Source organism: Sitophilus oryzae, unplaced genomic scaffold, assembly GCF_002938485.1.
Source record: "Sitophilus oryzae breed Bouriz unplaced genomic scaffold, Soryzae_2.0 scaffold_1532_pilon_pilon, whole genome shotgun sequence".
Lineage (NCBI taxonomy): Eukaryota > Metazoa > Arthropoda > Insecta > Coleoptera > Curculionidae > Sitophilus > Sitophilus oryzae.
In genome coordinates this window covers 1,028,061-1,044,577 of record NW_022146206.1, presented here as the reverse complement: position 1 = coordinate 1,044,577, position 16,517 = coordinate 1,028,061, and the positions used below count along the sequence as shown (strand labels likewise).

The following is a 16,517-nucleotide window of genomic DNA, read 5'->3' as shown; positions in this document are numbered from 1 at the left end:
TAATATAATATTATTCGGGGAATTCCTATTTTTTAAATTTAAACTTATATTTAGATGTTAAAAATTACCCAAAATATACCTCAATCCGTAATCATTCTAAACATTCTAATAAATAACACAACATTGGCAATAGTAGAAGAATACATATATATTTCGGACAACTAATACAGCTCGGGATCTCTACTACCAAAAACCAACCGAAGAATTAAGTTCCCCGTCCCCTTCTGCTCCTCGACCTCTATTACCGGATTAAACAGAAGAATTAAGTTGCATGGAGTACTTATAGAAGAAACTCAATCATATTCAAATCTAGAATGCCACGCTATCTAAAGAAGAAAACATTGGAGCAATGTGTACTACCAGTCATGACCTATGCATGACATCATAAGAAAACTGTAGGTCGCAGAACGCTCAATGGAACAACGAAATATCCTGGGAATAACCAAGAGAGACCGTAAAAGAATAGAGTGGATACGACAAAAGACCTAGGTAATAGATGTCGTCCATAGAGTCAAATTCCTCAAATGGCAATGGGCAAGAAACCTCTGGAAAGAAGAACGGACAACAGATGGACCACAAAAATTACAGCATGATACCCACGAGGAATTAAGAGACCTACAAGAAGACCTAACCTGAGATGGGACCATGAAAATTAGCAGGGATAACTGATAACTTGGGCCCGCATAGCCCACAATAGACTACAATGGGTCCAACTACAAAGAGAATATCTAAATATATGAGGGAGTCACAGGGGACACCATAATTGGAAATGGTTGAATAAGCTGAAAATGATGATGATACCTTAATCCCGGTAGCAACCTCAACATTTTTACTTTTGAATTATTCTTTTTTATTATTTTTATATTATTTGTCTAAACGACTAAACGTTCTCTAACCCAGTATGAGTACATTTCAATTCCAACATTTTTTATTAATATTTTTATCGGTTTAGAGAAAGATTTCAGAACCATTTTCATTCGTTCGAGTTGATTATTGTTTAGTTAATTATTGATTATTGTTTATTAGCCGAATAATATGCATTATAAGGTAATTAACGAAAACATATCATTAATACATTTATTATTTTAAATTAAATCTATACTGTTAAAAATTTGTTTATAAAATTTGTTACACTACACTATACACTACACGGTAGTATTTTCAAAAATATTATGTGATTCGCTGTACTAAAACTTCTTCACGTAAGCTGAACTATTCTTTAGCTTTCTCACCTGAAGTAGCTGCAGTACAGCAAATCATGTAGTATTTTTGGAAATGTATAGTGGAAAATAAAATAATTAATATTTATTTTTCATAAGCCTAAGCACTAAGTTTTGAATAGATAATATTTATACACAAGATCAAATTATAATATTAAAAACATATAATATTAACAACAGATCGTAATATATATTCTACTGCTATCAGCTACCAGTTCTAGTATCCAGTTAAATGTCTTATTCCAATCTATTGTGAATCATCAAATTCACATTCTGCAACTGATCGATACAAAACTTGAACTTGGCTTTGAGCGAGTTCAATTTATACGATTTGTTTTGGTTTCTCTATTTTATTTTTATTAATAAAATTTAGATAGTCCTTACTGTCCTTATAAGCTAATAAGTTCTGAATAACAATAGCATAGTTGTAACTATATTATTATTATTCAGAAAAATTTGTCTATACTATAATTATTTATTATTGATTCTGTTACTATTCTATCTATATTATCAGAGTTATTATTCTGTACTTAATATTTTTCTATTTAAAAAATACCAGCAATATAGATACAAGATAAAGAGTCCAGTAACTTTTGAATGGACAGTATACACCTGGTGGTGCATCGTTGTTGGAAACATAGGAAATACCATGCAAATTTTGAACATCTCGGTTTCTTTTCTCTTCTTTCTTTTTTATTTCTTCTTCTTTTTCTTCTTCTTTTTTTATTTTGGCTCCTCTATTGATTTTACAGCGAAGTGGTTCATAGTGTCTTTAAAGGTTTGCGTATAGTAAATGTAAATACACATGCCAAATTTGAACAATTTTGGACTAGCCCATTTTGAGTATTTTAAGAGAAATTGCAACTAATTCTAAATTAAAACCTAACAGGTAATAATCAATCATCAGTCAAAAACGACATACATTACAATTGGGTTTTCAAACTATGATTTTGTCATTGCCAAAAGTAATTTAATTTTAATGTTCAGGGAAAATTATCCAAAACATGTCAGATACACCGTCGATTTTTGACTGGTGTTTGATTGTTACCTGTTTTTTTTAATTTCTTAATTTTAATTTAAAAAGAGATGCAGGTTTTCTGAAATTATTTAAAATCGGCTTGTCCAAAATTGTTCAAATTTAGCATGTGTGTGTACCAAACGCAGACCTTTAAAAAATCTATTTAGGACTTTGCTATAAAATCATTAGGGAAGCCAATATTTGAACAGTTCAAAATTTGCATGGGATTTCCTATACCGGATGCGTCTCGAAAGTGACTCACCCCCTATAACTTTTATATTTTTTCAGATAAAAAAACGAGATTTGGTATGTTAGTATACGACATAAATTAGGATTGATTGACATATTCAATAGTTTTCGGCCATTTCCGGTTTCACCTACTACAACTTTTGATTTTAAAATGGCACTATCGATTTTTTTTTGCTTTATTCAATAGAAAATGGCACTCTAAATAGAATGACATATCATATGTCAACTTTTGACATCTTCGAATATGGTTTATTTGAAATTATAACATCCGGTTCATAACGACAATTTGACTCATTCGTAAAAAAATATTTTTCCAAAAATGCTAATGCCAGGACAAGCATTAGACGATCAAATGTATTTTTCCAAGACTCATTGATTAAAAATTAGTATTTTTAACACATCCACTCTAGATTGAAATTTAAAATACAATTTGTTTTTGAGTGAATATGTCAAAAGTTGACATATGATATGTCATTCGATTCAGAAAGTCATTTTCTATTGAATAAAGTAAAAAATACGAAGGGTGCCATTTAAAAATCAAAAGTTATAGTAATTTCCGGTGAAACTGGAAGTGACCGAAAACAATTAAAAAATTCAATAATTCCTAATTTATGTCATATACTAACATACCATGCAAACCTCGTTTTTTTATCTGAAAAAATAAAAAAGTTATAGAGGTGAGCCACTTTTGAGACGCACCCGGTATTTCCAACGACGATGCACCATCCGGTATACAATATAATCGAAAAAAAAAATAGGCGTCAGCGATGGCTGTGAAATGAAGATCGCTGTCATTTTATACGTTATCTGGAAAATGTCATCGATGGTAATTTCCAAGCCAACTGGACGCCGTTTTTATTCGATCATACGGTACAACATACAAATAACTTTTAAAAAATAGATTAGAAAAAAGAAACTCTATGTTCTATTCCTACCAGTTGTATTATCCAGCTCGTTATCCTGCTCCAGCCTCTTGTGGAACATGAAATTCAAATTCTGCAACTGATCGACGCAAAACTTCAACTTGGCACTGGGCAAGATCACTTCCTCCAACTTTTTCAGTTTCACGTTTTTCTGCGACCTCGTTTTGTTTGAAAACATTATCGCACTGAAAAACAATAATTCCGTTTTAACGCATCTGTCGACTAAAATAACTTTCAGCGACGGTTAAACAATTTTTAACAATTTAATTATTGATTTCGACGTTATAGTCAGGAGTGTGTTTGTGTATTAGTGGAGCGATGTTTGGCGAGACGGAAAAAACGATCCTAGCGCGTTTTTCAATTAAGAACTATCGTTTCGATTTGGTTTGGATGGTGGACAACTAATATTTGAATGATAGGGGAAGGTGGTGTACCAGGTTCTCAAGGGAATTTATACACTACCTACGTCGAAGGTCGGTCAAGTTTGCCCCCCGTACTAGAAGAAATTCAAAAAGAGATATACCACTATTTTGCACACATTTTACACAATTTTGCACACCATAAATGATATTTTGCACACTTGCTAACAAAATTCCCAAGATAGCACGCAAGTCATGACCGTGATATAAATATTTTAAATAGCATTACTTACTTATATAAAAAATGGCAAAAATACCAAATCAGTTTTATTTTTCCTACGTTTTTTCAAGTAAATGATACATAATCTTTATAAAAATTAGAAAATTAAAAAGAAAAACAAAAAAAATTAATAAAATCAGGCAACTATTTTACCGATAACGACTGCACTGTTCTCCAAGCTCGATCTACTACCGTTTTAATCGAACTTTCTCGTCACCGAAAATTACAACTTTTGATTTTTAAATGGCACCCTCGGTATTTTATTACTTTATTCAATTCTGAATAGATTGATATATCATATTATGTCAACTTTTGACATTTTCGAATATGGTTGTAACTGCAACATGCGTTTCATAACGATAATTTGATACGAAATACCAAAGTCTGTGGCACCAAATTATTCGTAAAAAATGCTTTTTCCAAATATGCTAATGAACCACCCTCGTTCCATTTGAGAAAATTGAGATATGATTAAAAATACGATTTGGGCATCTTTTAACCGCCCAAGACAAGACATTCAATACATTAGACGACCAAATCCATTTTCCAAGGCTTCTTGATTAAAAATTAGTGTTTTTAAATCAGTCATGGCACTCTAGATTAACATTTAAAATACAATTATTGTGTTTTAAGCAAAAATGTCAAAAGTTGACTTTTTGTGTGTCTTTTTCTATTGCATAAAGTAAAAAAATACCGAGGGTGCCATTTAAAAATCAAAAGTTGCAATTATTTCCGGTAAAACAGGAAGTGGCCAAAAAGAATTGAATACGTCAATCAATCCTAATTTTTATCAAATACTAAGATACCAAATCTCGTTTTTTTTCTGAAAAAAATAAAAAAGTTATAGGGGTGAGTGGGGTGACCCACTTTTGAGATGCACCAGGTTAGGTAGCAATCTATCTATAAAATACATTGTTGTTTATTTAAATGAGTTTTGTAGTAAATTGATCATACTCCAATATTGTGTCTTCATTCTTGAAATTCCTTTCATAGACACAGATCCAGTAGACGTACTTTCCAAATTAGAACTATTCTGAATTCTTAGAAGATTAAGTGAGATAAATATCTACTGCTCTATAGTATTCTATCATCATAGAATGCAATTGAGGTTGGAAACTTTAGCTTCACTTTTAATCATCTGCTGATGATGTCCAGTGCAAAAGTAAAGTGTTTTTGGTATATTATGTGAAAGATACATGCGCGAATTAGGTCGTCTCTTTAGAACATATTGCTTTGAGCTTTGAGCCAACATACGGCCTGGGCTAAACATGTACGGAAATTTGGTCAGTTTTTTAATTCTGTGGTGCATGAATCTACAGGCTTTACACCTTCCGAATTACATTTCAAGGAACCGCTTACCTCTTTTACACGAGAACTGGTCGATTATCCTGATAGGCCTAAGGTGCTTAGTTCTGAAAAGAAACTTATTTTAGCTAGAGAGGTCTTGCAAAGCCGCGCTGAACGTCGGAAGATATTACACCCTGGTCGGCATTATAAAGAATTTGCTACTGGAGATCTGGTGTTGCTTAAAGCGAACCCCGTTTCTTCAGTCCTATCATCAAAAGCCAAGAAGTTTATTCTTCTTTTTGAGGGTCCATATCGTATTAAAAAGAAGGTACGCCTGTCAACTTATATTTTAATTAATTATATGGAAAATACCGACGAAGAGAGAGGTATGTTCCACGTGTCTCATTTGAAGCCTTATAACCCGGATGTGTCTAGCCTAAAAGAGTAAAGCTAATTTTATTTAGACAGGGGGTTTTAACAGCAATAACAATGTGGGGAATCTTATTTGGTCGTAGCTTTACCTGGAGAGTCAGTTTTTTATTTAAATATTTTTGCGCCTTGCATATTTGAATTCGATTCTCATTTTACTCTCGCTAATGTACGCTGAAAACAACTATTCTTATTGTATTCATTTTATTTATCCTGTGGCCATAAAGTGTAAAACTGTACTTTTAAAAGTTAGTAGAAAGGCTTGATAGGTAAGATTGTACCATATATATATATATATATATATATATATATATATATATATATATATATATATATATATATATATATATATATATATATATATATATATATTATTGCGAAGCCAGTGTGGACTCATTCCCTAACCTCACAATATGGCCCGCCCTCGGATGACCTTAACATCGCATAGACACCGCAATGACTCATTCGAGAAGAATCGAGACCCACTAGAATGGACGCGTACATGCGAGAACATTCGAAAACCTTCTCTATGCACCTAACGATCTATGGACTATTCTAGTAAACTTTAACTGTAGGTATAAAAGCCGGCGGCTGTGGCCTAGAGAGGGCAGTTATAAATATACCTGTGCAGTTGACGCGCTAAAATTCAAAATAAATTCTTAGTTATAAATCGTTTGTAAATAGTTCTATAAGTCTTTTATCGTTATTGTTTTTGTTAATTAGTGTTAAATAAATAGTGTTTAAATAAATTGTGACTTTCTATCCACACGGAACCGACGAAAAACGAAACAATTGGTGTCAAGTGTGGCGTGTGTGATAGACTAGGAAAATAAAAAGACAGACAATGGCTCCGAAAAAATTGTTGAAAGACTTGAAAGTGTCGGAATTAAAATGCGTATTGGAAGAGAGGGAATGCGAAACAGATGGAAAGAAAAGCATTTTCAAGCCAGACTGAGAGACATTTTGGTGGAGGAAGGTGAGGATCCTGAAACATTTTGCTTTGAGTTGGAAGGTGACCTTGACTCGTCCTTACAAAAATTAGAAGATAAAATTACGAAATATTCCCGGGAATTGCAAGACAATTTAAACGGCAATTTGAATAATTTAGAAGATAAAATCAGCGATAAAATTATGAAAAATTCACAGGATTTAATTAATATTTTAGAAGATAAAATCGCAGAAAATTCTAAAGACATGCAGGCCAGCTTTAATAATAAAATACTTAATTTAGAAGAAAAGATAACAGAAAATTCCAGGGAATTAGAAGAGAAGATAACAGATACACAAGACAAAATAACAGAGATTGAGGAAGATGTAAATAGAAAAATCGAAATTTTAAGAGAAGAAATAGCAAAGGCAAATCCACCAAAATGTCAAGAAACATCGGAGGGACCGAAATTAGTCGAAAATAGGTATGCCTCAAAATCAGTTATGAAACCTCCACAGTTTGACGGAAAAACCGCTTGGGCCAATTATTTTTGCCAATTTGAAGCCGCTGCGAGAGCGAACGGCTGGACAATCGCTGAAAAAGCTACCGCTTTGAATATCGCACTGCGAGGAGATGCGACTGATATTCTGCAGACACTGTCACAAGGCTGTCACCATCGGAACAGGGACATTATCAGCAATTGGTACGACATTTAGAAATGAGGTACGGCCAAGCTCATTTGGAACATGTCTCTCATTCCCAGCTAAAAAATCGCATTCAAAAGGCAAATGAGTCTCTGTAGGAGTTTGAAGCCGACGTAGCCCGCCTCGTTCGCCTTGCGTATCCTGCTACGCCCGAGAATGTTATGGAGCGGTTGGCAGTACAGGCATTCTCCGATGGCTTACTCTCGTGACAGCGAGACAAGGCAAGCGCTTCTTCTAGTCCACCCAACGCGCTTGGTGGATGCTTTAGCACGTGCCCTAGAATTTGAGGCCGCGAAACAAAGTTCTCGGTCTCTAGTGAGAGTACGGGCGGTCAACCAATGTTCCGACGAATCCGTGGAAAGCATTGTACGAAAGTCATGGAGGAGTACATGGGCAAGAAAGGACCGACTTGTTGCTGGAATTGTGGCCAGGCAGGACACGTAAGAAGCCACTGTAAAGAAAAGGACGTGGACCCGGTTTCGCCAAGTGTCGAATCAAAGGGACACATATCGAACAGTACCCAACTGGTTCCAACGAAAACTGCTCAAGTCGCATCGCTACAACACAAGTTCAACAGCATTTTTGTGGAGTTACGGACCATGCTGTTGGATACGGGTGCGACCAAAACGATCATCAGGCCGGATATCCTTAAAACATCAAAAAGGATTAAAACAACACAATGGCGACTACGTACAGCTACAGGAAGCTCCGCTCTCATCCATGGAGAGGTAGATCTTAATTTTGTTATCGGAAGCACCTGTTTTAATCATCGGTGTTAGTAGCAGACATCGAAGATGAACTTATTCTCGGAATGGACATCGTGACCACTAGAGGTTTTGAACTAAACCTCAAACAAGAAATTTTGAAAATAAATGAAGAAGAAGTGGTTCTACATCGAAAATGTGAGGAGACGCTTCGCGTGGTAGTAGCAGAAGATGTTTCGATCCCTGAGCGCTGTGAGATATTTTTGGATGGTCGCCTGGAAGGTAAAACGAATAATGGGAGTATTATTCTGTTGGAGCCAAGGAACCATGACAGCGAAATAGGACGAGGGGTCGCTGTTGGAAAACCCCTGCTACGAGCGAAGAAGTCTGTACCGGTAAGAGTAATGAACACGAATTATCATTCTGTATCCTTGAAGAAGGGAACCCTGTTAGGGTACTGTTGTTCGGCCTCCTCAGTCATTCGAAGCGTGGAAGCCTCCAAAGTTTCGATTTCAAAAATTCCGGACAAAATGGTTAAGGAGTTAGTAAACGTTAAGGGATTATTTCCCGAAGATAGTAGAAAATTGAGAAACCTGATAATCAAGTATCAAGATGTGTTTGATAAAGGAGAAGCAGGACATAGAGGTCGTACCAATTTAGTACAACATAAAATTGACACCGGAGATGCACGACCAATCAAACAAAATCCGAGTAGACTGCCGCTCGCCAAACGTGAAGAAGCTGACAAAATCCTTCGAGAAATGAAAGAAGAGGGTGTCATCGAACCATCTAACAGCCCGTGGACATCGCCGGTAGTACTAGTAAAGAAGAAAGACGGTACCACCAGGTTCTGTGTTGATTATCGGCAACTTAATAATGTTACCAAGAAGGATAGCTATCCCCTGCCGAGGATAGACGATACTCTAGACAGGCTGGCGGGATCGACTATATTCTCTACCTTAGATTGAAGAGTGGATATTGGCAAGTCGACATGGCGCCGAAAGACAGAGAGAAGACAGCGTTCTCGGTGGGCTCCGGACTGTGGCAATTTACCGTCATGCCTTTTGGATTGTGCAACGCGCCAGCTACCTTTGAGAGACTAATGGAGTCTGTGTTAAAGGGACTATCCTGGACTACCTGTTGGCAGGTGTACCTGGATGACATCATAGTGGTTGGGAAATCCTTTGACGATCATCTGAAGAATTTGGAAGAAGTTTTCAAGCGACTAGGGAGCTCTGGTTTGAAACTTAGCCCCAAGAAATGTCATCTGTGTCAAGAAAAGGTACACTACTTGGGCCATGTAGTCTCCTCCCAAGGAGTTGCGGTAGATCCACAGAAGACCAAGACAGTGGAAGAGTGGCCGATACCTAAAGATAAACATGAACTACGAAGCTTTTTGGGACTATGCACATACTATCGACGCTATGTACAGGGTTTCGCCACCATCGCAAAACCATTGACCAGACTTACCGAAGGCGAGAGGCGTTTCTCTTGGGACTCAGATTCTGACGAGGCATTCCGAACATTGAAGAAGGCCCTGACTAGTGCGCCCATACTTAGCTACCCCCTTGGCAACGGAAACTTTATATTGGATACCGACGCTGGCAATGTTGGATTAGGCGCTGTTCTGTCTCAAATCCAGGATGGTCAAGAAAAAGTAATTGGTTATTTTAGTAAGACCTTGTCAAAACTGGAAAGGAACTACTGCGTGACCAGACGAGAATTACTAGCCGTAGTTAAAGCAGTGGAACACTTCTACAAGTATCTCTATGGAAGAAAGTTCTTGTTAAGAACAGACCATGCTGCTTTGAAATGGCTGTTGCAGTTTAAGAATCCTGAAGGGCAGGTAGCTAGATGGATCGAACGATTACAAGAATTTGACTTCGACACAGAACATCGAGCTGGGGCAATCCATCGAAATGCCGGCGCACTTTCCAGAAGACCTTGCGATAAGGACTGTAAGCATTGTTCCCGAGCAGAAGAGAAAGAAGCGAAACTCGTAAGAACAACTGTGGTTAATGATACTTGGCAACCCGAAGATCTTGCAAATGACCAAACCAGTGACCCAGAATTAGGTTTAGTAATTAACTAGAAAAATGCAGACCTAAGACCAACGTGGGAAGAAGTTTGCAGATATTCGCCGAACGTAAAGTCGTACTGGGCTCAGTGGAATTCCTTGGTAATAGATAACGGACTACTTCGCCGTGTGATCGAGAGACCGGAGGGACAAGAAGAGAGAAGGCAGATCGTCATTCCAAAGAAGAGGATCCCGGAAGTCTTGGAGGAAGTTCACAATGGAACCAGCGGTGGACATCTCGGTGTTACCAAGACACTTGCAAGCTGCGGGAACGGTTCTATTGGGTGAACTGCAAAGGAGATGTGAGGAAATGGTGCAAGAAATGTGACGTTTGCGCCGCCATCAATGGACCACAAAAGCGCGGTAAAGCCCCAATGCGCCAGTACAATGTAGGCAGTCCCTTCGAACGAATAGCGATCGACGTGGTTGGTCCTTTCCCAGAGTCGAACGATGTCAACAAATATATTGTGGTAGTAATGGATTACTCCGCAAATGGGTCGAGGCCTACGCGTTGCCAAATCAAGAAGCGTCCAGATTGCTGATGCCCTTGTTAAAGAATGGATCTGCAGGTTTGGTGTTCCCATGGAGCTTCATTCAGATCAGGGAAGAAACTTTGAGTCCAATCTGTTCCAAGGCGTCTGTGAAGTCCTGAACATCCGCAAGACCAGGACGACTGCTCTACATCCACAATCCGATGGGATGGTTGAACGCATGAACAGAACTATCAACCGTTATCTGGCCAAAGTAGTCTCTGACCACCAAAGAGACTGGGACAAATTTCTTCACCTGTTCCTGTTGGCCTACCGTTCATCCGTCCAAGAATCTACAGGGCAAACTCCAGCCAGCATCGTTATGGGACGGGAAGTGCGCCTACCCTGTGATCTGAAATTTGGTTGCCGACCGGGAGAAGAAGTCGCCGGAGAAGATTATGTCCACACACTACGTCAAAGGATGGACGACATTCATCAGAGAGTCCGCCTAAATATTCAAAGTGCTAGTGACCGAATGAAGGAACACTACGACATTCAAGCTGAGCATGGAGGATACCAACCAGGGAAGTTGGTGTGGCTATATAACCCGCAGAGACGTCGTGGGTTATCTCCGAAGCTACAATCCTCGTGGGAAGGGCCATACGAAGTCATGGATAGAATTAATGACGTCGTATACCGTATCAGAAAATTGCCAAAAGGAAAACCGAGGGTAGTCCATTTCAACCGTTTGAGCCCCTACCAAGGCGAAATAGAAGATCGTGCTGGGACCGTGAGAACCTGCAGCTTTGATCCCCCTGATTCGGAGATGTCCTTTGACGATTTCATGGCCCGATACAACAGCAGTGAGAAGGCTCGCTATGGTGTAACCAAAGAAGATCAACGAGACCTCTTTTCCGTGCCTCCTGATTATTCGCTCGCTCATTGTGTGGCTCGAGATTTGCGGATGTCCAGAGGAATCGCTGCGACGTTCAATGAGAAGTTTGGGCGTGTCGGAGAACTACGCCGACAGGATCCAGAGGTTGGAAGCGTCTTGAGGCTAACCGACAATGCACATGGTCAAGCAAGGCACATCTTCTACCTGGTCACCAAGGAATGGTCCCCGAGTAAGCCGACTTATCTCAATCTATGGAAGACCCTGATTGAACTGAGAGAAGCCCTGCTAAACAACAACATTGCACGATTAGCCATTCCGAAGCTGGCGTGTGGACTCGATGGTTTGAGTTGGCGTACAATCCGGAACATGATTGAAGTCTTGTTCAGATTTACGGGAATCGAGATCCTCGTTTGCTGCTACAACCCAAAGCTGAGATCGGGAGAGAAAACTGTAGACTGCTATTTCTACCAGACTTCGCAATGTACCAGGGGCCAGCTTTGCAAATACCTTCATCACCGTATACATCTCTTGGGACGAGCATGTGCCTAGAGAAGGGGCAGTGTTGCGAGCCGGTGTGGACTCGACCTAACCTCACAATATGGCCCGCCCTCGGATGACCTTAACATCGCATAGACACCGCAATGACTCATTCGAGAAGAATCGAGACCCACTAGAATGGACGCGTACATACGAGGAACATTCGAAAACCTTCCTCTATGCGCCTAACGATCTTTGGACTATTCTAGATTTCTTTACCTGTCGGTATAAAAGCCGGCGGCAGTGGCCTAGAGAAGGCAGTTATAAATATACAGTTGACGCGCTAAAATTCAAAATAAATTCTTAGTTATAAATCGTTTGTAAATAGTTCTATAAGTCGTTTATCGTTATTAGTTTGTTAATTAGTGTTAAATAAATAGTGTTTAAAATAAATTGTGACTTTCTATCCACACGGAACCGACGAAAAACGTAACAATATATATATGATATATATATATATATATATATATATATATATATATATATATATATATATATATATATATTATATATATATATAATAAAATTATATAAGAGTTTCTTGCCTTGAACTGCTAATATATAGAAATTAATTCACACGTTATGTTCGACATAATGTGGATCAACCTGCTCTCACTACCGGTTTCGGGGCCCTACCCCATCATCAGGTGAGCTTGGGTATTTCCACAATATGTCGAGCACAGCGCGGAAATATATCAGCACGACTTGTCGTCGTGGCAGAAGCCAGATATTAAGTCCGCATCGCGAGATAGCGGCCTGCGTGCAATGGTAGTACTTTCGTACCACCGAGGCACAACTATCGATAGTAAATAAAGGCTTTTTTCGGCTAGCCCAAATTATATATTGGAAAATAAATTTCTTGCAGTTTCTATATTAGCAGTTCAAGGCAAGAAACTCTTATATAATTTTATTATATACCTAAAAACTGCAAGAAATTTATTTTCCAATATATAATTTGGGCTAGCCGAAAAAAGCCTTTATTTACTATCGATAGTTGTGCCTCGGTGGTACGAAAGTACTACCATTGCACGCAGGCCGCTATCTCGCGATGCGGGACTTAATATCTTACCGCTACTTTACGACAAGTCGTGTTTATATACTCTGCGCTGTGCTCGACATATTGTGGAAACAACCCAAGCTCACCTGATGATGGGGTAGGGCCCCGAAACCGGTAGTGAGAGCAGGTTGATCCACATTATGTCGAACACAGCGTGGAATTAATTTCTATATTAGCAGTTCAAGGCAAGAAACTCTTATATATTTTATTATATACCTAAAACTACCAAGAAATTTATTTTCCAATATATATATATATATATATATATATATATATATATATATATATATATATATATATATATAATATATATATATATATATATATATGCTATATATATATATATATATATATATATATATATATATATATATATATATATATATATATATATATATATATATATATATATATATATATATATATATATATATATATATATATATATAATTTTCCCCCTGCTAAATAAATGTATAGTATTTTAGATACCAAGAATAAAGAATTTTCGCAGCGTTTTTCGAAGAGTTTTCTTTGACTTGAGCGAACCCCTAACCCCTTATAAGAGTTTTGTTACAATTGTCATAAATTAGTGTTTTATTTTGCTGTTGTAACACGAAAGCTTCCAACCATCAACTGTAATCTTATAGCATAGTAAAAGGAAAAAAGTAGTTGCACTCTCCCAAATATTTTCTGCCAGTTTTTACAATCTGTCGAATATCGGCAGATTGCAGAGCGTTTCAGTTGAGGTCCGTCCGACGACCTGTGAGGTTCGAGTGTTGCGTCCCAGCACAGAGACGGATTGACAAAAAATGGCCTTACTGTGTGCTGCTATTGGTTGTAGTAATAATTCCAAAAATTGTGCTTTGAGTTTTTTTGTGAGTCATTTGTGATCATGTTTGTGTTCAGGTTAATTTTCTAATGACTGATTACTACTTAATAATTTGATATTATTTTCATCTAAACCTCCATTTTTTATCGATTTTACTTTTGACAACCATCCCTTGCTTGCTGTTTAACGAACTGCATCATCATTGAACAAAATTTGCTAGTAAGAGTACCGAAAAAAAACTGGAAATCCGGGTTCCGAAAAACAGCTCCGGTTCCGGAAACGCTACGTGAATCGTCCTATACAGGGTGAGTCTTAAATAAGTGCCAATATATTTGGAGTAGTATATTTTGACCCCAGAAATATGAGGATTTTTCTGCGCAATTTAAAAAAAATCTGGAATTGTTTTTAGTTTTTAGTTAAAAAAGATAATTTCTTGATAATATGGTAACTAGGGTTCAGAACCGGAAATTCCCGGTTCTTTTGAGATATCAAAGAACCGGGACTCGAAATTATTAATTCCCGGTACCTTCAGGACTCGGTAACAATAACTAAAAAAATTATTATTTTATTACGTGAGAAAGTAGTGATGCTATTTCTCTTTGGTCTTTCTTCTTTTCTCTTTTGAAATTTCTGTAATGTTTATTAGCAATTATTGAAGTTTAAATATGTTATTTTATTATTTAGTACAATGTGTTGTTCAATGGTTATTAGTTTTCAAATGAAAATTAATAACCAATATATTACTATAAACAAACGCATTAATGTTAAATTAAACTTGTTTTAAATTTAAAAAAAAGTAGTAGAAAATTTTTGAAATAGATAATAATATAAAAATATCTCATAATATATTTTTTTCGCATTTCTTTCCATCAGAAGATTTTCAGATACAGAAGAATTGTTATTTACACGAAATGTGAAAATATTCTGTTTTCAAGCAAATTTTTACTGGATGATCAATTTTTTTTTATTTTATTTTATTGTGAACTCAAATTTTCCTAAATACATCTTTGTGAAACTATGGCGAGTGCCACGACTATACTTTGCCTAGTTATAGTCCACGACTATACAGCTACGTCAGTGGTCACGGGACGCGAGAACAAGGTCATATAAAGTGACAGAAAAAGAACAAAGGATTTGACAAGGAGTAAAGCTACTAGTTTACCTTATACTATGCTTATAGTTAGTCTAGCGCTAATCCTAAATACACTAATTTTTTTTCAGGAAAAGGATTTTACACAAAAAATTTTATTTCATAAAAAAATAAGTTAATTACAAGAAATCTTAAACCGCACCATCACTGTTTAAAATAAATAAACGAATTTCTAATATAATAAAAATAAATAACTATTAAACTCCCGTACATTTTGTCATCCTTGCAATGCAACTATAATAAAAATTAATCAGAATTAAAATTTTAGTATAATAGAACGTAACGCTTTAATAACAGAGTAAAAAAACGTTATGCCAAGTTTCATTGATATAAAAATTAAAGGTTTAAAACAATGTAACGAAATGGATGTAACAAACGCTGCACTATTTTTTTGCTAGTAATATTAATTAATTGTTCTGTTGCGGCTGCGACTGATTTTCAAAGATCGACAAAACTAATTTATACCCAATAAAAAACAAATTAGCGGTTATAATTTGTTACAGACTCATTAAAAAACAAGATTAAAAGGAATATAACAATATTCTATTTATCATTGGAAGCTATAAATTTTGTTAATAGATAAATACCATACGATGGAGAGAAAAAAAAGGCGTCAAAGACGGCTAGGGATTTACAGTCGATGATAATTTTGGCGAGGTCGAGCCCTAGATGTCGTTTACTTGGCCCGTACTCTTCTGTATTTCAATCGATTTTACCGTTTTTGAGGCCGTTTTTTTAATACGGTACAACACAACGTTTATTGATATTGTTTTCATGTGGTAAAAATATATAAATAACGGTAATCACAATAAATTATTAGTTACTACGTAGGTATTATTATAAAAAGTTTTCTCTAATCTTAGTTACTTAGTTTTCCCATCTTAATTTGTGTGTATTAAATATAGCATTTTTTTTAACTTAAAATAGCAATGACCATGATGCAATATTTTGAGATTATATAGAATCAATTTGCGATTTACCAAGGTTTTGCTTATTTAATCAAACATTTTTTCAATTATCTATTATATTTACAGGGTGAATTTTAAATAGGTGCAGAAATTATCGGCTGGTTTTGCCGTTTTTCAAATAAGTCCAAAATAGCTGAATTATTTTACATAGAAAATTCAAAAAATATGTATATTTTGTCAAATTTTGTAATTTAACCTACTGCCTATTTTGTCGTATTATCGAGATATTATATTTTTTAAAGGAAAAATTTGCGAAAAAAATCTCACAGTTGTAACTTTTTTAGAATTTGCCCTGTATAATTAACAAAAAAATGTAATCAATGTAAAAAAATCTAATTAAAAGCGTAAAAACTACTAAATCTCGAAAGTGTCAATTAAATTGTGATTTATAGTACACATATTTTTTGAAAATTCTAACCTGGAAAATAATTTA

At 36.2% G+C, this 16,517-nt stretch overlaps 1 protein-coding gene across 1 annotated transcript in view; it reads right to left on the bottom strand.

Annotated features, from left to right (window-relative positions):
• LOC115878828 overlaps window positions 1-16,517 on the bottom strand; it is a 36,220-nt gene that overhangs the window by 18,749 nt on the left and 954 nt on the right. The window contains exon 2 of the mRNA XM_030895433.1: window positions 3,423-3,595. Coding sequence (XP_030751293.1) covers window positions 3,423-3,588 — 166 coding nt within the window. The 5' untranslated portion in view covers window positions 3,589-3,595. The remainder of the gene's footprint in view (window positions 1-3,422; window positions 3,596-16,517) is intronic.